Genomic DNA, 26,444 nt, shown 5'->3' with positions numbered 1-26,444 from the left:
CACCCGTACCTCATCCAGCTAAAGAACTGGGTGGGGGTTGTAGATATTTGATAATAATACATGATACAGGTATTTTGATGTAACTGCTTGAAAATGTCCTTAGTGTAAACATGTCTTTATCAGATGATTTTAACCTATGTGAAATTTGTTCCGTGAAATAAATAGATGCAGGTATTATTATTACTAAAAGCTTTGAAACAAGCAGGAATAGAAAAGTAAAGGGAAAGATTTAACTTAAAGCAGAAACTACTTTCTGCTGAAAACTGTTACTGCTGATCCCTGCCTCTGATCATCTGAGTCCAGTGTGAGGACTGGATGAAATCCCAGCCTGGTGGGGCCAGGGCGTGAAGGAAGCATGTTCTGAACTCCAATAGAGCCAGTGCTCTACCAGGAAGGATGCCGGAAAGACCAAGGCCTCAAGGCAAAATCTTAGGTGGAGTTTGAAAGACCAAGTGGGAATTGTAGGATAATGGCACTCTGGACTCCGGTACCAGCTCACAGGCCAAGATGCAGATGTGCAAAAGGGGTGAAGCTGGGTGAAGTGGGCCAAGACGATGCAGGACTTAGTACAGTGTATTTAGGATTCTAAAGATTACCCAAGAAGTTGCAGGGAGCTACTAAGTATTAAAGCTTTTAGAATAAAATGATCAAATATATATTGAAAAAGATCGAAGTAGACTCTGGGCAGCAAAGGAAAGTGGCTACAGCAGCAGTCCAGATGAAACAGACAGAACTGGCAAGCAGCTTGAGTCAGAGAAGTAAGATGGGTCCAGTTTGCCTAAGAGGAATGTGGGGTAGGGGGGCTGAATTCAGTTTTGTACCTGTTGAGTTGGAGGTATCATGGGGACATACACATACAAGAGTAGGAGCATGGAGAACAGGTGATCAGTTCTTGCCTGGGGTGAGCGACCTAGAATAGGTTTGCAGGATCTGAGTTGGGTATTGAAGAATTTAGCCTGACAGAAGAGAAGGGATCCAGGCACCAGGAACAGGAGGAGTCAGGGCTAAGACGTCAAAGCTTATGGTTTGCTCAGAGGCAGTGTGTGGACTGGCAAGGCCAGAGTGAGGGTTCAGATCAGGAAAGGGGCCTCCAGGCAGGCCACTCAGACTGGGGAGGAACCCAGACATGGTAAAGAAAGAGGCTCTGTTCAGTAAGGCCTGAGGAGTTCCTGAAGATTTGTTAGCAGAGAGAGAGGTGACAGAATCAGATGTGTGGCTAGGGGACTTGGAGGCACTGCAGCTAATGGTCATTTAGCTGAGATATGATGCAAGAGCAGATGTGGTAGGAGTGTTAGGAAGAGAAAGGCAATGGTAGCCTTGAGGGCCATTCTGAGTCTGATGAGACATGGTCTCTTATTCAGGCTGAGGGACATGGTCCTGGGTTACTGGGTAAATCTGATGCTGTTAAAGGTTAAGGACCACATCAGCAAGAAGATCTGTAGATAACAATGAGTGAGGGCTGATCTCTAGACACCAGGGTCACGATGTTCCGTGTGAAGTTGGAAAGTGGTGCAGGAGCTCAGGGGAAGGCTATGTGGCTGACCAGGATGAGGGCTGCTTTGAAGCTTTACTCTAAGAGCTCAACTGGTTCAACCATCTGTCCATGGAGAGGGCAGTGAGAGCACCAGTGCTGCTCCCGGGACTGCCAAGCGGACCTGTTGATGAAACGGAGCTTTCTGGTGGTGGCCTTTGTGGACTGCGCTCTGGTGCATGCTCCCCCACGCTAAAGTGGAACAGACCCCTCGCCTGTCCCTCCCCAGCCTGGAGAGCTTGTCTGTGGTCGATGCACCTACTCTGGCGGTAGAGTTCAATAAATCTCTTCTGATACTGTATTAGCTCGGCACGGCTAGGGACTTCATCAATCTTGCGGTGCAAAATTGCTATTTCTCGATTTCTTCGAGCCTAAATGCAAAAGGAAGGCAGAGACAGTACTATTTGGTAAAAGACCTTACATATTCTCTAGGGAGCCAAAATACTGCCTGCACCCCGACCTGAGCCCAGCCACAAGCCCTACAATGTAGGCACAAACTTCTGTCATCGGCATAAAGGTCCCCATCTTAGATTCGGATTGACTTTCCCACTTTCCTAGGTGTGGGAGGAGGCGTCTGTGAACTGAACCACAGAAGGCACCAAATAAATGGACCAGGAGGGAAGACGCTGAATGGGAAGGGCTGCTATGGACAGAGCCCGCAGCTAGCCCCCCAGGCCCCCAAGGAGTCTAGAGTAGCCAGCTGTACCACTGCCAGGTGGTGACAGGCAACAACAGGAATGCTTCAGATGATGGGAAGCTACGCCACCTTGCTGCCTCCACATACATCCCAAATTGCTCAACCTGGTTGAAAAGCTCCTACAACCTACTCCTCAAATACTTTCCAGCATTTTCTCCCTTCCACGGACTCAGGAAACTGCCCTACTGACCAGGTCTGGGAGGCATGGCCCTGCTGTGTGGTGTAGCATGGTGCAAGGGCAGCTGCAGGGGGAACAAGCCGCTCATTTGTGCATGGCTCCCACTGAACATGTGTAGACTCTGGACCACGTAGGCTCTGAGTGCTGCCTTTCTTCTGTGCCTGCATCCCTCTGTCCACCACATCCTCCCACTCTCCTGCCTGCTTCACCTGCAGCAGCAGATGTGAATCTCTAATGCACTGGTAAATAGGAGACTCCTGGTGGGAAACCCATATTCATGTCTGGTGACCTAATCCAAAACTGGGTCTCTGCAGCTCTAGGGAGAGGGAAGGATGTATTTCTCCCTTAGGCCAAGGCTATGCTCCCCATGGGTGCTCAGGCGCTCACTCCTGGTTTCCTTTCAGGAGTCTTAAGATACAACTCTTCAGTCTTCTACTGCATCTGTAACTTTTCTCTAGCTACTGACCCTTCTCATCAGCATTAAATACTTTCCTATGTCCTCACTTCTTAAAAAGCCCTTCTTTAATCGCCATCACCTTTCAGCTACCAGTCTCTCTCTTCCCTTTTATAGGGAAGAGAAATGTACTGAGAGCCACGCATATGGAAGCCTCTGTCCACGCCAATCCTCCTTCAACCCACTGCGACTGGGCTCTCCCCAGTGCCCCACTGAACTGCTTTTGCCAAAGTCACTGCACACCTTCTCAGGGACACACCTAATGGACAATTCTCAGCTCCTAGCCTTGATTTCTAGTGGCACTTCCCCTCCTCTCAGCTGAGCGCTCTGCTCGGCTCCCACGAACCTCATACACTTGTTTTCCCTTCTGGCTGCTCAGGCGCATCCTCACTGGAGATCCCCCCTTTTGCTCTGCCTATCCTCACATGCGCTCACCAGGGTGTAGTCTCAGGGCCTCTTCCATATTCCACAGCCCCAGTCCTCATCAACACTGCAGACACCCAAATCTCCAGCCCATACTATTCTGGGAGTCAGATCTGACAACCAAGTACTCCTTGGACATTTCAATGTGGTTGAGTACCCCAACTTTGAAAAGCTCCAAACATCTCATTAACACTCCTATGTATACTCCTCCTCTCACCCTTAACCCTAGGCTATTGCTTCTCTTTTATGCTCCTTCTCTATGAATTACACAAATATTATCCACCCTTGTGTTAGAAATTCCAGCATCATCCTTGACTCCTCTTTTTATCTCAATTGATACTAAGTTCCATCAGCTACAGCCCTGCAATCTGTCCAATCAGTTCATTTCCATGCATTCTACAGCCACTGCCTAACTCAGGCCCTTGCCCTCAGCAATCCACTGGCTTTACTGAAGGTTTCCTCTGGCCAGTCTGAAGCTGCCCTTAGTAAGCAATTTGCACATAAACTCCCTTGAACTTGATGTATATATAGACGTGTCTTGGTTCTCAAATAGCCAGCATTTCCAGGAGATGGGTCATCCTATTAGTTCTGGGACCTGATGCAATGCTGAATACATACAAAGCACTCAGTCAAAAAGTTTCCAAATATGCAGCTGTACTGTCCCAATTTTATTTAATTCTATGCCTCTTTAAAGATTAGTAGAGACTGTAACAAGGACAAATTTGACTCACCCAAATTTAGCCATCCCAGCTCAGCAAAGTAAGTAGGTGCCAGAGAGAGGGGAAAGGCGATCTCACTGGCCTCTGCAGCCCTTTGGCCATTCCTGCCAGAGCTCGGCCTTTCCCTCCCAGAGAACAGAAGGTTGGCTTGAACTAAAGTGTGACAGAAGGAACTTCTGGCTTTTGATCTTCCATGAGCCAGATCCCAGTAATGTAGGGGATTTTAAATGTAATTTTCACTCTGCATGAATTAAACTTTAGAGCTAATTTTGAAACCTATCTCCCCTATATTTGATGTCACTCTCACAAACCACCGGTTATCCAAACAAACGAACAAACAAAAAAACAGCTGAAATGGCACTTAATTTCAGAGGAACAGTAGCACAATTCTTGTTTAGTACTTGATGAGTACCGGGGAACTGGAATCCAGACTCTGGCACCTACCAGCCGCTTGACTCTGGGAAAGTCAATTTCTTCATAAAGAAAATGGGACGTAATATCCACTCTCCACCTGGGGTAAGGATTAACTCAAAGGAGTGGTTATGAAAGTAACATACCAATGTGAGATGTTAATACCAACACCTTAAATCACTGAGTTACACTCCAGATAGAAAGAAGACTGGTGAACAGCAGCCTCATTACTTATCTTTTCTAATTCTTAGATATTGAGACTTTCTAGTTGTGTCATAGGACATCTAAACCTAGTTAGAAGAATTTATGCATATTTTTGTCCTTCTTTTACTCACCTGTAGTAAACGTATCTTGTAAAGTTTCTCTTTCTCCATATTATAACGTCTGTCTAGGTCGTCCTAAAAATTGGAAAAGGCTGTAATTACCAGGGACTAGAAAACTTTCACTCTTTAATGGAGTCTTTGAAAGTTGAATATGTTTTTATCATATCTCCCCCATCCCAAGACCTTAAATTTCTCTTCTTAAATGCCCAAAGTTACTGTCTGGGTCCTATCTCATATGAGACCCTTGATACCCTCTCACATCATGTTATAACAACTCCTCCTTCTGGGACCCAGGATGAATCCAGTATTCTTAAGTGAAGTAACCTCCAAACGTATATGCCCTTCCCCTGCAAAAACCTATGATGATGTAGAGACAAATCACCAGTTAAAGAATGTGTTGTTCTATGCCTGTGTTTGGAGATGACGCTAGTTTTCTATGTTTCTACTTAGAGCTGTGTTATCCAATGTGATAGCCCCTAGCCACAGTGGACAGTGCAGAACAGAACATTTCCATCACTGCGAAAAATTATCTTGGACAGCATTGATACAGAAAATAGAAAGAAACTAGTCCCTCATTGAACCCAGCAAGGTAAGACACATGGCTGGTTTGTCGTCTCAGAGAAAGTTACAAAAGGGGTCAAAGGAGCCCCTCCTTCCTCAGCATAGGGAATATAAACACACACATACACACACACCCCCACCCACCCACCCAAGGGACTCAGCTGTAGGCAAAATCCAACAGACTTCACTGGAAGAGTGCTGAAGCTCATTCTCCTGGGAGATTATGAGGGTACAAAGGGAAGAGGAACCCTTAAAGAAGACAGATGCTTACAGTTTTCATGCTTTTCCTTTCCTCCACTTCCTTTCCTATCTCTTTCTTCTGGAGGGTTTTGGAATGCGGGTAGCACTGGTTTAACTCAGAAGAGGGTGGCAAACTACAGCCTGTGAGCTAAATCCTACAGGCTTTGGGCCAAATATACCTTGTGGCCCATTTTTGTAAACAAAGTTTTATTGGAACACAGCCATGTCCATTCATTTACAGATCAACTATGGTCACTACAGCAGAGCTGGCTCACAAAGCCGAAAAGCGTTACTATGCGGACCTTTACAGAAACAGTTTGCTGAGTCTGGTATATAGTACAACAGAGAGAGAAGGTTTCCCCCTCTGTGCCACCCAACCTCTCAGAGCCTGAGTGGTGACCAGCATATGCAGCCAACGCAGGCCTCTCCTCTTCCCAGCTGAGATGCCAGCATGAAAACAAGATGCTTGTACACAGGACTGGGAGAAAACCCACCAGAAGGGTCACCTTCAGGGCCACTGCTGGGGAGACGCTGCCTCCATCTGAGGGCCAGCTGTATCAAACAGGACAATGCCCTGGAAAGCCTAGATGCAGAGTCTGCCATAGAGCACATTAAAGTAGGCATGAGAAGCCATCACAGGACAGTGGAAAGCTGGCCGCCTGCCCTCAGGAGACAATGCCAATCCCGAGCAGGCAGGTACTTACATCATGAGTCATTGCAGAGGTCAAGGTACCAGGCGGCTCTCCACTGGAGAGGGTCTGAAACAATGAAAACATAATAAACACCTCTCCTGAGCATTTGGGAATAGGACAGAAGCCAAGGATCTAGATGTAGGAAGGGGCCAGGCAGGGGCATAAGGGTGCAGCCGAGAAATGCGTTGATGTCCCCTGAGCATGTCTGAAGAGAGCAGAAAGGGAACTGCCCTTAGATGAGCCCCAGATTTTAAATTGTCCTTAGGTGTCTGTCAGTTACACACTAACACGGTAAACTGTACAGCTCTTTTTGAATGTAAGAATCTCGCTAACAAGATGTGCTGAGAAGAGAAATGAGATCCTAAGAGTCTAATTCGTGCAAACTCAGAGGCTCAAAACTCAAGTTGATGATTTGAGCTTTAAAGATTTAAAGTTTTAGAAACAACAGGAGAGGTGGGCTGTGTGATGATAAGCCTGGGACACCACCGCCTCCTAGGCTCTCCTATTCACCCATGCCGGTCCCCTCACAGATGTGAAGAGTTGTATGGCTCAGATGAAATAATGCAACCACTCAGGAGAGTGAAAAGGGCCCTGCAAGACCTTTGTCTCCCCGCTGGGCATGGCAGTGTCCTGTACAGCCATGGGCACAGCCCAGTGCAGAGTGCTGGGCCAGGCAGCAGGGCATGCGGTCTGGCGCTGGGTGGCTGGACACTCTTGTCCTCCCTAAGCTTCAAGTTCCCTGTTCCTTACAATTTTAGGTTTAATGAAAATTCATGTGAGCTCCTTGGAAGATCAAGTCCTCTGTTCCAAGAACCAGCCGTGCAGGTGTGTTCCCTAAATCTAGACTGCTCCTGCAAGCTTAGGGTTCTTCCGTGAAATCCAACACTGCCCTCTCCTTCTTCATGTTTGCTGCTGCCTTTTGGGAGTGGGGCATTATCCTTGAGCAGGAAAGGAGGAAGGTGAAATGAGTAAACTGGCAGAAAATGTAAAGAATGGGTGAGCAGGAAATAGAGCTCAGACTTTTCCCAGAAACATCTCCCTAAACAGAGGGAGGCCAGAAGTGTGTAATCTGGTAATTCCTGTCTGGGTTGCTGCCTTCTACAGCCTCTGCTGCCTTTTACTCCCAGAGGAAAGACAGAAGAGATGGATGCAAATCTTAGAAGGTCACAGAAGGAAAACAGTTGAGAAATGTGTATTTACAGGATGAGTTAGCACCAGCTGTCTGCTCGTTGGTCCTCTAGAACTATCTTTTCCCTGTGTAAGTCATAATAACACCTGACAGTCTCAAGGACTAATTCAGAGCCTTTACCTTTTCATCTCCATGTGGTGCTCTCTCAGCTTTCAGGTTTTCAATTTCTTGCTGTAGCCGTGTCATCTCCTCCTTTAAAAGCGACATGAACGTTTAAAAAATTCAGACAGGCCAGTAATTAGATGCAATTATTCAACTCTTTGGTCCACAAGTCTTATTTTCACATTTCATGAGTTTATTCTGTGACGAAAAGCTAATGGGGTAGCTGCCCTGATCTCCAATTATCAGCCTGGGAAAGTTCTTTTCAGGAGGCTACAGGCAGCTCTTCCTCCATCAAAAGAGGCCTTTCTTTCTGAAGGGCTGGTGAGTATGTAGTAATCACTGGGCATTGAAATGAACAAGTGATCTAGAGCCTAGTTCCAATTAGTCTTGTCTGTTTCCTGTCTCCAGCAGGCCTCAACTTTATTCTCAACCAGTCCATCTTCCAGCCTGGTGCTCTGCCTCATCAAGTACCTCTTCCACTTGCCGTCCTCCCTGGCCCTTAAGTAAGATCTAGCTTTTAATGGCTCCTGTGCTGAAGTGTCTTTTCCTCCCCTGGAGCTCACACAGAACTTGCTGGGCCTCATTTCCTATCTCACACTAGAGTCAGCTGAGCACTCATCACCCCCACGACCAGACTACAGATTTCCAGATGGTGGCAGCCAGGACTTATACATAGGACATAGACATCCCAGGTTTTCAGGACAGCCCTGGTTTTGTATGATGTTACTCTTTTCACAAAGGCCATCTGTCAACAAAATACATTTTTTCAAAAACTTCATACAGCTTTTCTTTCAAATACCAAAGTTAGGTGGCATTGTTTGTTTTGGGGTTTGGCACAAAGTTACTTATTTGACTTACTTCTGGTGCGTTGTAGGGTACCAACCATGGTGCTCTATTCGGCTTGTACAACTGACAACTGCTGGATGAATCTGCCTTGTTTTTTTTTTTTTTTATGAATCTGCTTTTTAAACTGCACTGGATAGGATATCACAACAGGACAATGGAGGTAAACCAAGAGATTCAGTAAGAGTCCTGGTTTATTTGCTGACACCAAACAACACTTACTCGACAATGTGCTTTAAATTCTTGTTCTTGACTTTTCAGATTTTCATTCATGGCTACAAGTGCTCTCAGGTTCTGTAGGATACTGAAGAGAAAAGACAAGAAAATGACATATGGCAGGCCATTATGATTTTATGAATCACAGCTAAAAGCAGGTCCGCAGCTAAAAAAGGACTCTTCAATTTCCTTTCTCAGCTCTAAGAGTGTCTCATGGATTCTGCACAAATGATAACGACTTCCATTTAACTGACATTATTTTTCATTTATAAACCCAAGACCATCATGCCGGATCCAAGAAAACATTACAGATTCCAGAATTAAAATGCCAACTATAGAAACATCAATGAGTTTCAACAGCACCAGATATATTTAATGATACCAATTATTCAACTGTATTCAGGGCACATACAGTATTGAAAACTATTTTTAAAATCCATTCTGAAGAGGATAACAAGTTACTTAAGGTCATTAAAAGCACAAATTTGACAATAAAAATATCAAATATCTGACACTGCTTTGCTCCATTTCATGAAACAAAGGTTTATAATCATAGAGTCAAATTACCTATGGGGACTTCTTGGTAAAAATGTTCATCAAACAAGAACTGCTCATTCTGTGCCTGAAACTTTTTGATTTCAGTCTCATTCAAATAACCAGCTCCTGGGAGACCTTATACCACCCAAACAGTCTGAAGCTAAAAAGGTCAAATGTTAAGTGCTTTCTCTCCTCTAATGCTCTAATGACAATTCATTCTGCATGGAAGAACAAACAACTATAGCAGCTGCGTCTTGACAGAAAAGACTGCACCTTTTCTACCAAGGAGGCATGAGCTGTTTAAAAACTTGTAACGACAGTGAACTCTAGGGAAGAGAACTGGGTGGCTGGGGACAGGAGTGGAAGGAAGATTTTTCACCACATGCCCTTTTTTGTACTAGGAAGGTATGACCATTTTGAAAAACAGAAAAACAAAAAACTATGCTGCTTCTGCACACACGGGGTATTGGGAGAAAGGTGACTAACACAGGGCAGCCCAAGCACATCTCAGCATGACACAGTCACCACTTTCTGGATGAGCAGTAAAATGATCTGACCTGCAGTGGCCAGACCAATAGCCTTTGGCTGCTTTGTTCTGTGTTTAAACAAATCCAACCAACAAGTATCAGCAAAGTTACGTTCATCAAAGCAAAAATAAGTGCATGCTGAAACCTCTTACCTTGGATCAGCTTTGGATTCTATCTTCTCGAGGGCTGCTTGCTCTTTGTCCAGTTTCTCACTGTAAGTCTTAAGCTGCAAGAGAGAATGGAGACATGGTTGCTGGAGCCTTGGTAGTATAGGTGAACAACTTCACCTTCTTTTTGTGAGGCAGATAATGACATTTTTTAAACAAGAAACTTAAACTCGGATTTTAATGCATAAAGTAGGTAATTACATCATACAACAGAATACTAAGCCAATATTTAAAAAAAAAATGAAGTAGCTCTTTTACAATGATCTCTAGTATCTACTGTTCGGTGAAGAAAATATCGTCTGTTTCTCCAAACCTACACCCTTTGTACTTTTTGAATTTTGTACCATGTGAATGTGTTACTTATTCAAAAATTAAAAAAAAAAAAAGAAGTTTAAAAAAAGTTCCAAGAGTTCTAGTTGAAAATAGTAGACTAAGCACAACTTGCAGCCACCCCTTCTTTTTTATTTTATTTTATCTATTTATTTATTTTTGAGATGGAGTCTCACTCTGTCACCCAGGCTGCAGTGCGGTGGCGTGATCTCGGCTCACTGCAAGCTCCGCCTCCTGGGTTCACGCCATTCTCCTGCCTCAGCCTCCTGAGTAGCTGGGATTACAGGCGCCTGCCACTGCACCCGGCTCATTCTTTGTATTTTTAGTAGAGATGGGGTTTCACCATGTTAGCCGGGATGGTCTTGATCTCCTGACCTCGTGATCCACCTGCCTCGGCCTCCCAAAGTGCTGGGATTACAGGCATGAGCCACAGCACCTGGCCGCAGCCACCCCTTCTTGCCCTAAGACCCCCAACCATCCAGACTATTACATTAGAACACAAGAGTTTAACCTCACCGGTCAAAAAAGATGGTTAACAGACAGGAATGGCCTGAGGAGGAAGCTATGTGGAGTTAGCAGATGTAGGAAGGACTGGCGTGCAGTGTTGGGGATCTGCATTAGGAACAGCCACCTAGGCTAGGCAATGAAACCTGACTATCTTAAACCCAAGAGCTGGTGCTTAAGTCTCAGAGGCAGGGCGGGGTCCCGCATAGTTGGTGATACCCAGCAGAAATGGGGAGTTCCCTGACCCAGAACATCAGTTACTACCCGCTGACCCCAGCAAACAGTAGGTAGATCCCTTCCAGAATAAACACAGGAAGTGGGCTGCATAAAATGGATGGATCTGCAGAGGTGGTAATCGAAATTTTAAAATTAAAGATGAGCATATAACCAAGGATCATCAAACAGCTGCAGACAGACATAACCTTAAAAAAGATGTATCAATTCAACAACCCAATTCGGATCTTAAGTAATGGTTATAGAGCAAGCAAAACTAGATACAATTAATGTACTTAGACATAAAAGAATACTGCATGAAAACAATCAACCTCACACACAGGAAATTAGAATTGTGATGGCTGAAATTACAGAGCAGAGGGGACAGCCAGTCTCCTGGCCTTCCTGAAGCAGTCATGCAGCCTCCCCCACGGGTGTCAGGCACCACTGCTGTCTGCGACCTTCCATGCCCTGCTCTGCTGTCCCCAGACTCACTGGAGAGACACAAGTCCTCCCTGCTTTTCAGTGCTACCAGGTTATCCTGGAAGCGCAGGTTTTGCTAAAGAGGTAAAATCTGGGAAGCCTGGAGTGAAAGGGTTTAGAGCGCTCATTCTGCTCACTACTCACCTTGATAGGTAAGGAGAACCAGGCCCAGAGGCGAAAGACATTACTTACTCACAGGCTGACCAAATCAAGCTTCTTCAGAAGTTGCTCAGTACTAGGTTTTATACAGCTTTCCCATTTTTCCAGATGGGAATTAGTCTGATTGTCCTATTAGACAGTAAACTACCAAAGAGGGCTCTGACACCAGGCTGCCTGTATTTGAATCCTGACCCCCGCTGCATGGCCTTTGGCAAGTTATTTAGCCTCTCTGCCTTAGCTTTCCCATCTGCAAAAAAGAATGATGACTGCAGGAATGATAGGCCCAGAGCAATGTTGGCTGCTGTTTTCATTTGAGGACAGTCTTATTACTGACTTAAATCACACCCTCCACCTTTCTATAACATGAAAAGGGCTCAACAAATACTTGATTTACTGTTTAGTATAAAAAGCCCCTTTGTAAGTCACTGATAGTTGATATCCTAAGGCATATAAATGTCTTAGAAAATTGATATCAAGATATTTTCCCTTTAATCTCTTCCAGATTGTTATACAAAGACAGATCCAAGAACTAGCAAACTTCATGCCAGGTGCTCTGCAGCATTAAAAGTAATACCACAGAGGGTTCCCAACCCGCAGGGCTTGCCATCGAATCCATAAGGAACACAGTCACAGAGCAGTGTAAAGGAAGCTGATCTGTCCAAAGGCAAGGCAGGCGTCTTTATGAACAATGAGAAAAAAATTATTCTAATTGCCATTCATGTGCCTGCTCTTTTGAAACATTCTGACAACAACTGAAGAGGTTAGTCCAGACCAGAATTGAAAAGCTTTGTCAGGTTTACATCAAGGTGGAAAATTAAGTGCTACATATTGCTACAGAAATAAGAATTTTAAATTGGTAAATGTCATGTGAATTCTAGAAAAGTAGGGAGACTGGGTTGGTTTCAGAGACATCTTTGAAGATCCTAGCTTCCAAATCGTCCAGGAAGTACTAGGTAGGGACCTTGCAGCGAGGTCCTTCCATAGCACAGCTATAGTCCAAGCACCAAACTCAGAAGGAAGAGAGCTTTTCAAGTCTGGATGAGGATAGTTCTCCATGGAAACCAAGCGACAGAAATATCTACACACTGCTCATGATAGAGGTGGCAGCAGAGGTGTCTGTTCAGCAATCAGAAGTGGGAAGTGAGCAGCGACAATGCTAAGGTGAAGTAGCAGCACACTTGCAACCTAGACTACAGACTGAATCGCAGGGTTCAAACGCACTCCCAGTCCTCCTCCTCCTCCTGCAGCCCCTGCTCCATTCTGCCTAGGAGATTACTGGAAATTCTGAACAACAATTATATCACTCTGAGGTTCTCTCATCTCTCAAAAGACATCTCACTCTCAAGGAATTCAGGATCTTACAGCTGCTGTTTGAGAGGCAAGGGCTATTTACTGTGAGTGACATTCTGAGTTCCTCCCTGTGCCCCACCCAGCCTATCAGGCTCGCCTTCCTAGGAAGCCTTTACTGACCCTCACAGCCCACAGAGACCTCTCCCACCAAGACCGCTAAGGGTCTAGAATGTGGCAGTGTGAGCAAACTGATGGCATGGGTCACACACTACCACGTAACTGTCCCATGTTTCAAACTGACTGCCGTCTCTGAGAACAGGATTGTGTCTCCCATACACAGAATGATGAAACACGGCATTCCATTAGTGGTGCAGGTCAAAAACGATTCTTGACAAGGGCCCACGGAAGAAGGAAAATCTATCTGCTTACCTCTGTCAGCGTTTTCTTGGCTTCATTATATCTGGTTTGTAGGCTGGTGTGATTTGCTCGCAGCTGTAAATGAAAGATAAAAGACATATGCTCTCATTTGATCCTCATGACAACACAGATGTCAATTTCACAGATGAGAAAATGAAAGCTCAGAAAGATTTAAACTGAGCAAATGTGAAAATTTTAGAAGGGTTGCCAACAACAAATCAAGAAAAAAGCCTCATATTTAATTACCACCAAGTACACGTCAGCCAATGTACTACGAATTTTGCATAAATTATATCACTGAATCTTTATATTTAGTGAAAAAAGACATTTTTCTTACTTTACAGACAAGGAAATAAATACTCATAGGGGTTAAGTTATTTGACTAAAGTCCCATAGCTGATAACTGATGAGGCCCAGATCCAAATTCAAGTCCCTCTGACTTTTCAGTGGGGCTAAAATCAATGCAGTTCACCAACTTGCCTGTTTGCAGAATACAAACAGCATTTCAGCACTTGAGATTCTAGCATAAGACTGGTTGGCAAATGATGACACATAAAAGATAGGATTCAGGACTTCAACACTAAGAGAATGAAAATAAATTACTTTACCATTCCAACTTACATAACTGTGAACTCACATCTTGAAAAAGTCGATTCCCTTTCTCTTGCTAAAACAATATATCCTAGTGTCTATCAACTTTTAGAAATTTGAAAACATTCCTTTAAATGCTCAAAAGGATTGTGTATTTTCACTTTTAAGAAGGATAAGAGGTACCATATGACCCAGCCATCTCATTACTGGGTATATACCAAAGGATTATAAATCATGCTGCTATAAAGACACATGCACACGTATGTTCACTGCGGCACTATTCACAATAGCAAAGACTTGGAATCAACCCAAATGTCCATCAGTGACAGACTGGATTAAGAAAATGTGGCACATATACACCATGGAATACTATGCAGCCATAAAAAAGGATGAGTTTGTGTCCTTTGTAGGGACATGGATGCAGCTGGAAACCATCATTCTCAGCAAACTATCGCAAGAACAGAAAACCAAACACCGCATGTTCTCACTTATAGGTGGGAACTGAACAATGAGATCACTTGGACTCGGGAAGGGGAATGTCACACACCAGGGCCTATTATGGGGAGGGGTGAAGGGGGAAGGGGGAGGGATGGCATTGGGAGTTATACCTGATGTGAAGGACGAGTTGATGGATGCAGCACACCAACATAGCACAAGTATACATATGTAACAAACCTGCACGTTATGCATATGTACCCTAGAACTTAAAGTATAATAATAATAATAAAAAAGAAAAAAAAAAGAAGGATAAGAGGCAGAAAACCACCTTCAAACTAGTTATTAACTGGGTACAAGTTAACAATGAGAAATTTTAACCTATATCTCAATGCTGATTTCAAAGTAACATGCCTCATCCTTGGGCCTGTAAGCAGCTTATTAAGAATTATGTCACCTTCAGAAATCATTACTCCCATCTAGTTACTAGTCTTCATGACTGATATATGGTTATAATTCCAATAAGGCCTATCAAGAAGCCAACTCAAGCCGAGAGCAAAGTGATAAAGGAGAGAGAAGCAGGTGGGTTCTGGTGCCTCCCTTTTCAAAGACAGCCATCTGTGCAACAACAACTTTTATTAACCTGTTTGTGTAACTGGTAGATAAGGGTACTTTGGGAAAAAGTTTAGTTGTCTCTTGAAATCCCAGCATTTTAACTGTTGATGCTTTCTATGGTCTAAATGTCAGTGTCTGCCCCAAATTTGCATCTTAGAACCTAATACCCAATATGACAGTTTCAAGAGGTGGGATCTTTGGGAAGTGATTAAGTCATGAGGGCTCCAGCCTTGTGAATGAGAAGAGTGCCCTTATAAAAGAGGCTCAGCCTGGGCAACAAAGTGAGACTCTGCTGTCTCCACAAAAAAAATAAAAGAAATTAGTCAGGCATGGTGGTGTTCCTGTGGTCCCGACTATGTGGGAGATTGAGGCAGAAGGATTGCTTCATCCCAGGAGGTTGAGGCTGCAGTGAGTTATGATCATGCCACTGGACTCTAGCCTGGATGATGGAGTGAGACCCTGTCTCAAAAAAATGAAAATATAAGAGGCTTGAGTGGGCTCCCTTGCCTCCTTCCACCATGTGAGGCAGCAGCAACAAGGCGTCATCTATGGACATCAGACATCAGATCTGTTGGTGCCTCGATCTTGGACTTCCCAACCTTCACATCTATAAGCAACAAATTTCTGTAGTTTATAAATTATCATGTCTAAGGTATTTTGATAGAGCAGCCCAAATGGACTAAGACAAGGCTCTAGGAAAGGTTCCCGGGATCTTCCCACCTGCTTCACCCACCTTCTTATGTAGCCTCTCACCCCTGCACCCACCTACTCATCTGACAGTTACCCAATGCTCTGCTCAAATGAGGTGTATGGGAGAAAGAAAAGAACATGACTTTGTAACTGTGAGATCAAAATATGAGAAGAGATGGGGCAGAGCCAGGCCCAGGGAAAGAGTCAGCTCCCTCACCAGGGGGTTCAGGAAACCTTCACCGACAAAGACTTACCTCAGATGGATCTTGGCAGGGAAGTAAGAGCTTTCTAAGAAGAAAAGGCTCATCTCTTTTCTTTAATTAATTTAACTAACAAGAGCTCTCTTTAATTCTTCATCTGACCATCTTTTCTTACATAGGAAGTGTCCCAGTAGCTTAGCTTAGTTTTTATCTTGCTGGAGTCCTCCAGGATTCTCTTACCTCTATTTTCTTCTTCATCACTAATCCCTACACTTATCCTAAAAATTCAGCTGCTGGTTAACACCATCTCTCTGGATTTCTCTTTCTTTCATCACTCTCAGGTTTCTTCTTAGCTACCTACCAGCTTCACTCCATTTTAATTCCTTTGTAGCATATTCCCTTATTGGATCATGATACAGTTTGGCTGAGTCCCCACCCAAATCTCATCTTGAATTGTAGTTCCCATAATCCCCACATGTCACGGGACGGATCAGGTGGAGATAATTGGATGATGGGGACGGTTTACCCCATGGTGTTCTCGTGACAGTGAGTTTTCATGAGAACTGATGGTTTTGTAAGCATCTGGCATTTCCCCTGCTTGTACATCTCCTTCCAGCCATCATGTGAAGAAGGACATGTTTGCTTCCCCTTCCGCCATGATCGTTTAAGTTTCCTGAGGTCTCCCCACCCATGCAGAACTGTGACTCAATTAAACCTCTTTCCTTTATAAATTACCCAGTCTCGGGTATGTCTTTATTTGCAGGATGAAAATGGACTAATATTTCCTTATTTGTAAAGTGAGGATAATAACAGTACATCCCCTTCATAAGGATGTTGTGTGAACTGAGTTAATTTTGCAAAGTGCTTAGTAATTAGTAAGCAATAACAAAGCACTTATTAGGCATTACTGTTACTGACAGAGAGATGTCTGTGATAGAATACATGAAATAAAAACTCAATTTTGTAACCATACAACTCACTCTCAAAGTGAGGGCATACATGTTTGTAAAAGCCTAAAAAAGGATGCATCACAGATGCTTTCTGCCTGTATGACCTTGTAAAAGAGGTTGTGGGATTTAAAGAGTTTGGAATCCCTCACATACCACAGGTAGAAGTATAAATTGATAAAATAATTGATGAATAACTCAATAGTTTCTAGCAAAATAAAAAATGCATTTTTTGACAAGTTAGAGGACAAGTTAAATAAATTATGTTACATATATACTATGTCACACTATCCAGTCAGTAAAAAGAATGAGGTAGATTCATATGCTTAAATTTTGGTTCAATCACTAACAAGCTATGTGACTACAGACAGCCTGCTTAATTTCTCTGTGTCTCAGTATCCTTATTTGTAAAGTGAGGAAAATAACAGTACCTCCCCTTCATAAGGATGCTGTGAGAACTGAGTGAGTTAATTTTATAAAGCACATAATAATTACTAAGCAATAACAAAGCACTTATTAGCAATTACTATTACTGACAGAGAGATGTCTGTGATAGAATAAGTGAAATAAAATCCCCATTCTGTAACCATACAACTCACTCTCCCCAGGTGAAGGGGCATACATGTTTGCAAAGGCAACACAGCAGACACAAATGGTAGCTTGCTGTATTTATTCTTATCTTTATATACTTCTATACTATTTAATTTATATTGAGCTTATCCCTGTAATTTAAAAAAAGCACTTGAAACATTTGAAAACTGACAGAAACAAAAGGAAAATATGTTTAGTATATCTGCACACACACAAAAACATGGAACACAAACTGAGCAAGTCTCTTCCCTTCCTACCTCATTTTCCTCATCCAGTTGGGATAGCTACATGGCCAGGGATTATTGCATGTGCTGGTCATCATCTTTAATTACATTAAACGTAGCAATAATGATTGTTGTCTTTTAATGACAGCCTGCTATATGTTAAGCAGTATGCATGGAAAGTAACAGGCTCTGGGTAAAAGTGTTTTGAATCAACTGCAAAACAGACTCAAGAGTCAGGGAGGATTGCCCTGTCAGCTGGACCAAGAATGTATCAAGACTGCCCTTTGTGTTGAGGCTTAGCATTGCTTCTCCCCAGGTTTAGACAGAAGGTAGAAGCAAATATTCATTCCTGCTGGGATACTCTGGCTCCTGGAGTTCACAATAACCTCACAACTATCTTCTCTCAGAGATACACTATAATAAGGAAGCCTCATCCTTGACTCCTTCTGATTCTGTGATGAGTTCTTTTTGAACTATTCTTATCACTAGCAGGGGTCAGGAGTAGAAATGATACTGAGTTGAGAACTCATCAAGATGTCTAAACAAATAACTGAACAGAAACCAAATCGTAGGCTCTCTTTTCATCCTTCTTTGATCCAGAGCATCTAGCAAAACCAACCTATTGTTTGTTCAGCTATGGGAGAACAAATACTAACAGAACAGATTCAAACAAAGAAATGAGCAGGACCATTTGATAAGTTCATACCTTTTAAATATGTGGGACTTGAAAGAATAAAAACAAGCTCAAAATGCAACTTGTACCCAGTTTTTTTTTTTTTTTTTTTTTTGAGATGGAGTTTCGCTCTTGTTGTCCAGGCTGGAGTGCAATGGCATGATCTCAGCTCACCACAACCTTCACCTCTCGGTTTCAAGCGATTCTCCTGCCTCAGCCTTCTGAGTAGCTGGGATTATAAGCAGGCCCACCATGCCGAGCTAATTTTGTATTTTTAGTAGAGACAGGTATTCTCCATGTTGGTTAGGCTGGTCTTGAACTCCCGACCTCAGGTGAACTTCCCCTCCTCAGCCTTCCAAAGTGCTGGGATTACAGGCGTGAGCCACCGCGCCCGGCTCATATTCATTCTCTTAATCTTCTACTACATATATTCTTCTAATCTAATCTATTGCTAATGCAACTGAAGCACATAACTTTTTATCGTCCAATGACTGTTCCTGAGTCAAACTTCCCAGCTTCCTCTTAGGTCTACTTTTCAGGGCAAATATATGAAGGTCTTTCCAAAACAGTCTCATATCACCAGGTATTACAGAACACCATCTCCTACAGTTCTTTTAAAAATGATCAAGTTTCCTCCATTTCCCTGCCATCAATAGTAGCAGTCCATGTCTGGACTACTGCATCAGCCTCCTATCTGTTCTCCCTGAATTCCTTCTCACCCAAGTCCAGTTAATTCATGCTCCTGCAGCAAACAGAATGGTCTTTACAATATGCAATTCTGATCATGCCACTCCCCTATTTAAACCCTTCGATGGCTTCCGTTGTCCTTAACATGGCCTGGATGGTCCTCTTGATCAGACACTGCCAACCAACTGTCTCATTCATGACTCTCTGGCCACAAAACAGACTGGCCAAGACCCTTCCTCCTCTGGTCGTTGTTCATGTTGTTCTATACGTCGATATAGCCCATACAGACTTCCTGCCTGGAAATGCCCACTCATCTTTCCAGTCTCAGAACTCTGTGACCTGAGGCTAGGTCAGGTCTCCCTATCAGTCACTCTCCCAGCTTCCTAGACTTCTCCTTCAAGCACTTAACACACCTGTAATTAAATGACGATGAGTGTGATGACTTCTCATTAGACCTTAAGATCCTTGACAGCAAGGATCATAACTTGGTCTTCATTCATCCCAATAGCTTAGTTCAGTGCCTAGCACATAGTATTGCTCGGTAAATATTTGTGAACTAATGCTACTTATTCTTGCCCTGTGATCTTTTCCTATGATAGAAGTTAGCAAATTTTTTCTGCAAAGGGCTGGTAGTAAATATTTTAGGTTTTGTAGGTCTTATGGTCTTCTGCAACTACTCAACTCTGCCACCGTAGCCTGAAAGCAGCCACAGAAAATATGTAAACAAATGGATGTGCATATGTTGTAATAAAGCTTTATATATAAAAACAGGTGGCAACTGGATTGGCCCAAGCACCACAGTGTGCCAACCTCCATTCTGGAATCTCCTTTAAGCAATCTACTATGAAGATCTTGAATAAACTTATGAAAAGAAAACACTGACCTCTTCCAGATGTTTGGTCTTTTGTACAATCTGCTTGTTCAAGGAAATGACTTTCCGACGATGTAGCTGGGAGGTTCCTAATTTTTCTGGACTTTCTTCAGTTGATAGCTCAGACTGCTGTGGAAAAAAAGGGATGGCAAATCCAAAGGATTTAATTAGTTCACCTTGGTTCATGTAATCAAGCTCTGTTGAATGTGGGCAAAGCACTGTTGGGCAGCCAGTCACACAAAGCCAGGGCATTTACAGGGGCCTGTTCAAAATCTGGCGTAGAGAAGAGATTCTGACACAATGACCAAAATCCCTATCAACAGAACCTGCATTCTGGGCCAAGGGAACAGCATGTGTAAAAAAGTACAGGGACGTAACTGTGGTTATATCAATATCATACAGGCAATAGGTATTATCAAAAAGTCTTAAATAGGGGAATAACACGGCCAAGGTAATATCTTCACAGGACCATTCTGGAGTTATCAAGAATAATGAATTGATTCACTGTGAGTGAAGCATTATAAGCATATGGTTAAAAAGTCTAGTCATTCAGCAGCACTTATAATGAAGAGTCTCCCAACACATTTTCCATCAGTTGGCCCACCCCAATTTAATCATTTCCTATTTCTGATGTTCTGGAGTTGACAGGGGATTGACTGGAAAGGGATTAAAGGTGCTGACAGAGGTCATGTAGGAAAAGTTCTGCAACTATATAAGGGAGGAGGCGGGTGGAGAAGGATCCTCATGACCAGGAGTGAGTGGAGAGAGATCTCTAAACAAGATGATGAGGTGAATGTGACAACATTTTCCAGGAGGGCAAATGGCCATTCCTCAAAAACCACACAAAGAAGCAAGCAGTTTAGTATAGATACTGAATAGAAACATCTGCCCCAAGACTCCTGCGAGCAGCCCTAGGAAAAAGAAATTAAAAGGTAGACCTTTTTGCAAAAAGTGCAATTATAATACTTCTTGGGTGATTATAGATAGTTTTATTAAACAGTCAAACACCAACGATAAAACATCTCCTTTCTTATAGTAAGTACCCCAATTCCAAGCTAATCATTGATTACATATTAGCATCAGAGCAATGATATCACATGTCATATAACATCTGGAAGATTTCACTGTATAATCATGAGAATGAGAGTGAAAAGGCAAATAACATCTTAGTATTATTATGAAAAGGTATTTGGCCTCTGAGACCTTCTGACAGGGTTTTGAGGGGGCAACAAAAACTATCTGGATATTCAACTTTCCCTGCATGTTTTAACAGTGATTCTAGGCTTGAAAGTTTGAGATATTTACCCACAGGAAAAAGAAACGGGAAAGTGAAAAGGAGGAGAAATTGGATGGCCATAACCATTTATTCTGGTTAAGGATTTCTCTGAATAATTCAGCAGTATTATTAATGGAAGATGAGTTCTTCTGCTACTTAACAACTTTGGAGTTACAAAACAACCAGCAGGATATAGCTGCATAAAACGGTAAGAAACATCATTTTCTATCTCACGGGCTGGTAGGCCATTAAGGAAACAGAAAAACTAAGCATTCAGTATTACAACACATTTAGCCTTGAAACCTGGGACTATGTAAAATGTCAATATTATTTTAGCTTTCAGGATTTCTGGGAATTGGAATTCACTTTTCAAAATTAATTTTGGACACAACAAGATATTCACAACTTGTAGTACAGACAAGGACAAACCATTTCTGAAAACCATTTGAGAGTATTAAAAAAGCGTGGCGGAAGAGACCACCCCTACTCTAAATCACTTACCAGAAACAGAATTACAATTAACTGTATCTCCTCTACTTTGATTGGATGACCTGAACTATGCTATTAATTTGGCCACTTTTGTATGTTATGTATTTAATAGCTTTTTATACAGCTAATTTTAGCTTTGAGTTTTAATATCCAGGTTAGATTCCTTGACTGTAACTTCCAAAGTGTTATAAGCATATTCTCAGAGCATTGTGCTTTACTAGCCGAATTACATAAGCCTTCTGTTTGTGCTTTTCTGATATCTGAAACAGAACTAATTTCCCATACAGTATGTCTCTAGGTGTGATGTCAGGATTATGCTTGAGTATCCTGACCTCCTCCAGATGCCTGTCAGGCTTCGAGACTGAGACTTGGGCAGGCAGGCTCCAGTGGACTCACGTAGCACTCACCTTCCAGACTTCCTCCAGTGTGCGGGGGCTGAGTAAACTCATTCAATTCTGTTCTGCAGCTTTGGCATGGATTGGGTAATGCCTGACTCTTAGCAAGCTTTCTTGCTCATAAACTGCTTTTATGGCCAAAGTCCTAAGAAAATAAAAATTGCATTCCCCCACCCAGCTTCCATGCTCTCGTATTAGTGTATGGGGCACACATACAGCTTTGTTTTAAAACTATGACCTTCAAACTTCACTTACAAGAGTTCTTCTTGCAGGAAAACCAGCAGCTATCTTGATATGTGGAAAGATTATTTCCAAGATAGCTATCTATCTAAGTCTCAATTTTGAGCCATATGCTCTCTCAAAACCCTGTCAGAAGGTCTCAGAGGCCAAATACCTTTTCATAATAATACTAAGATGTTATTTGCCTTTTCACTCTCATTCTCATGATTATACAGTGAAATCTTCCAGATGTTATATGACATGTGATATCATTGCTCTGATGCTAATATGTAATGTGCTCATTATTATTTGTAAGTGAATACATAAGCTATTGGATATGAATACATAAATTATTATAAATGAATATATAAGCTACTGTAAATGAATTAAAATATATAAGCTATTGAGTCCTTAGTTGTTTTTAAGAGTCTTTAACTGGGTCCTGAAAGTATTATAAAATGTTGAGAGCTGCTACCTTAATCTAAGGAGCCTGGTTCACTTGGTAATCCACCCATGGACTGGGACAGTCAATGGAGTGGGCTCACCAAGTGGCCAGCCATCATTTATATAACACTGAGAGGGAAGAGTTCTTTCTGATTCTACTCTTTTACTAGATCCGTGATTCAGACAAGCATACAGAGAGAAAATGCTGGTAATGCACAGAAAAAAATCTTGAAGTCTCTATATGTACCTCTATCATATCTGTTATAATAGTATATGTTCCAAGGAAACATGGGCTTTCAAAATGCTCTCCCTTATTGGTAGGTAATAATTCTTAGTGCTGTGTGGAGTCCTGTAAATGTGCATTTACTGGTGCACAGTACATATAAACTTGTAAGTTCCTGTGTTTGCCTTTGAGTCTAGAGACAGTGCTATAGGAAGCTGCTTAATGTTTAATGGGAAGTTATTTTTAGTCAGATAAAACAGTTATTACTGAGCTGGAATAAGAGTTCCTGACCTAGTAAATAGAAAGCTGACTGCTCTGTTTTTCAAACACACTTTTTATCAAGCAATCTAAATTTTTTGTTTCTCAAAGCCAAGAGAACTCAGACTGATGAAGACAGGAAAAGGTCCACAAACCAGCAGGTCTCATCTAATGGTTCATTCACTGAGAGACACGATGAGGAAGAAAACTAGATGACCAAGGTGGATTTTGAATGATGAGACAAAGTCAGATAGAAGAAGAGGAAAACGGGCTTTATACTAAGTCCTTGACAGAAAAAATTTAAATCCTAGAGCATCTTAACAGATTTCTGCTTCCAAAATGCAACATCTGTCAAAGAACATCAACCATCTACAAATATTCCATTTGTGTTTACATTGCAGTGAGGGCTAAAGTGCCAATCTAATTTGTTCAACATGTTCAGATTAAGAACGTGCTTTCAAAGCCACATGGTGGATTAAGATGACTTCTAGTGTAAATTCAGTGTTTTCTAATAACTGACAGATATTCACAATTTCTATTTTTAGAGGAAACAGATTTAAATGTCACTGAATAATATTAGTCTAGTTCAAAATGGTAAATTCCCAAGAGAAGCAAAAAATGATTACTTTAGCTAAAACTATATACTTTTATAATTGAAAGAGACCCAAAAGGTTATTTACACATCAACCTTCTAATACAGGGTTCTCTCCTATATCATCTCCCTACCCCACCAAAAGATGGTCACTAAGCTGACAACAATAAAGTATTCCTATCTTACAAGGTACCAGGAGTTCTCTACACTAAATAGATGGAATTCAGTTTTTGGCACCCTGACTGACCAATTAAAGACAAGTAGGCTGGGTGCAATGGCTCACACCTGTAATCCCAGCACCTCTGGAGGCCAAGGTGAGTGGATCACTTGGGTCAGGAGTTCAAGACCAGCCTAGCCAACATGGGGAAACCCCATCTCTACTAAAAATACAAAAATTAGCCGGGCATAGTGGCATGCACCTGTAATCCCAGCTACTTGGGAGGCTGAGACATGAGAATTGCTTGAACCCAGGAAGGGGAGGTTGCAGTGAGCCGAGGTCACACCACTACACTTCAGCCTGGGCGGCAAAGTGAGACTCTGTCTCAAATAAATAAATAAATACAAGTAAACAGACTATGTGAAATATTTATTTTAAAATGTTTTTAAATCTAAGAACTAGCAAGAATGTTAAATTTCAGAAGGCCAAAAAGTAACTGAAAGTGGGAATCCAGGAATGTATGTGTACCTACTGAAGTTGGCTTTTTTTCCTAAGGGTATGTGCCAAAACCTGATGATCACAAGCTTTGATTTTTACAATTCAGTAACAACTTTTTACCACATAAATCTTGATACAGCTGTAAGAGGGAAAAAATCCACAATGAGATTCTGTAACAACAGATTGGATCTCCTGCAGTTCTGTAATCCTAATTCACACAATACTTTGGTCCAAAAATCCCACAAGTAAGGACAAGGTATAAAATGGACTTGGGCTGACGTATCCCCAGGTGGTTGGCAGAAGCAAAAGCAGATCTTCCCTGAAAGAACAGAGCTTCAATCCTAGGCCTCAAATAGTTCCTACAGATAAATTTCCACGGAATATAGGGCTCACAGTCAAATATCAAAAACACACAAGAAGTCAAACTACCATAAACAAAAGCCAGCAAAAACAGACAGCACAACTGTATCTGTAAAGACTTATTCAAATACCCCCTTCCAATGCACACACAACATATACATAAAAGCATGGCCATTCCCCACTAAAGCAACAGATTAAATCTAATCACTCTTTCAGATAACAGTTCAACTAAGTGTCCACAGCTCTTCCACCTGTCCTTTCTATAACAAGATGCTGACACCTCTCACCACATTGGCTGTTATCCTAGTTTGTAAGTGAACTTCTGAAGCACTCCTGATGATGTGTGACCACTGCAGATAGGAGAGGATCATCCACTTTCCTTGATCTACATTCAGCTTCCAAAAATGAAACTCAATACATGAAGGCTCTTTTCAATATTTTTAAAACCCACTAATGAAATTCCATGAATTTCAAAAACCCATAGTTATGTAACCTTGCTGAGTCTAAGGTTTTGCTTTGGGTCCCACGGTGAGTAATGCAGTGTGCCTGCTCAGAATGCACGTAACATTTAGGAGGTGTGAACAAAAATCCAAAACCTCCCCTTTAATCCCCGTACACTACTGTCAGGTCAGATGGCATCCTCACCAAATTGTGAATTGGTACAACTCACTTTTCTGAAATTCAACAGTTTACATTTTTCTTAAGTGATGTTCCAGTTATCTTTGCAAGTGATGCTCAAACCTGGCAAGGCTAAAGCCCAAGTCCTTATGCAAATTAATAAGGACTCTGAAATGTACAAGTTGTGCTGTGTGGCTTGAGACCATTTTACCAGGTTGACAATTCATTAGTTGATACCATTCTCTTTGCAGTTAGGTATTGTATACTAACTATGCAACAGTCACTCCGAATTCAGGAAATCTTAGAGCTGTTCGTAAACACAAATATATTTAGCATTGTTCTCTCCAGATTTACAGGGTTCCTTACTCTCTTAACTCTGATTAAAATTTTACATCTCTCTCCCCACCTTCCTTGGCTTATTTCAGCTAATCTTCACTCAGATCTTACCGTGTGGGGGCACGGTGCTATGCTCTGGGGAAGGGGGAAAAGACAAAGACCGTACCTCTGGCCCTTCATAATCTAGCCAGACAAAACTAGCTAATTCATAAGTAAAGGTGTTGCATCCTCTGCATTCTCCTCAATGCCTAACTTGTGTCACAGAGGAAAAGAGTTTTGAAAGCTGCTGTTGTTCCTTCCTCTCCCTCTCTTCCTTTCTTCTTTCCTTCAGCAAATGTCTGTGAAAACCCAACTGTGTTGGGCACTGAGAGTACACTACAATCCCAGCCCTCCTGGAAAGCAAACATTCTAGGCCTGGGAGACGGGCAAACAGACAAATGAAACAGTGCTTGAGGGAAGTGCTATGAAGGAGATAAAGAGTTGATCTCTACAACATCACAGAAGAGCCTCTTTTAATAAGTAGAATCTGATTTTTTTTTTTTTTTTTTTTTAGAGACAGGATCTCACTCTGTTGCCCAGGCTGGAATGCAGTAGCATGATCATAGCTCACTGCAACCTCAAACTCCTGAGCTCAAGCAATCCTCCTGCCTCTGCTTCCCAAGGAGCTGGGACTGGAGGTACATGCCACTACACCCAGGTAATTTTAAAAAAATATTTTGTAGAGATAGGGGTCTCACTATGTTGCCCAGTCTGGTCTCAAACTCCTGGCCTCAAGCTATCCTCTCACGTCAGGTTCCTAAAATGCCTGGATTACAGGCGTGAGCCTCTGTGCCTGACCCAGAATCATGG

At 42.3% G+C, this 26,444-nt stretch overlaps 1 protein-coding gene across 1 annotated transcript in view; it reads right to left on the bottom strand.

The window, feature by feature from the left end:
- Nucleotides 1-26,444, bottom strand: part of LOC112617124 (coiled-coil domain-containing protein 93) — a 94,137-nt gene that overhangs the window by 18,462 nt on the left and 49,231 nt on the right. The window contains exons 12-19 of the mRNA XM_025373853.1: nt 19,743-19,859; nt 13,219-13,281; nt 9,796-9,869; nt 8,586-8,667; nt 7,539-7,610; nt 6,242-6,295; nt 4,749-4,811; nt 1,794-1,902 (exon numbers count right to left, since the gene is read on the bottom strand). Of these exons, the coding sequence (XP_025229638.1) occupies nt 1,794-1,902; nt 4,749-4,811; nt 6,242-6,295; nt 7,539-7,610; nt 8,586-8,667; nt 9,796-9,869; nt 13,219-13,281; nt 19,743-19,859 (634 nt within the window). The remainder of the gene's footprint in view (nt 1-1,793; nt 1,903-4,748; nt 4,812-6,241; nt 6,296-7,538; nt 7,611-8,585; nt 8,668-9,795; nt 9,870-13,218; nt 13,282-19,742; nt 19,860-26,444) is intronic.

This window comes from Theropithecus gelada, unplaced genomic scaffold (assembly GCF_003255815.1).
Source record: "Theropithecus gelada isolate Dixy unplaced genomic scaffold, Tgel_1.0 HiC_scaffold_15883, whole genome shotgun sequence".
NCBI classification, from domain to species: Eukaryota; Metazoa; Chordata; class Mammalia; order Primates; family Cercopithecidae; genus Theropithecus; species Theropithecus gelada.
Note: the sequence above shows the minus strand (reverse complement) of the source record. Positions and strands in the feature narration are given on the sequence as shown.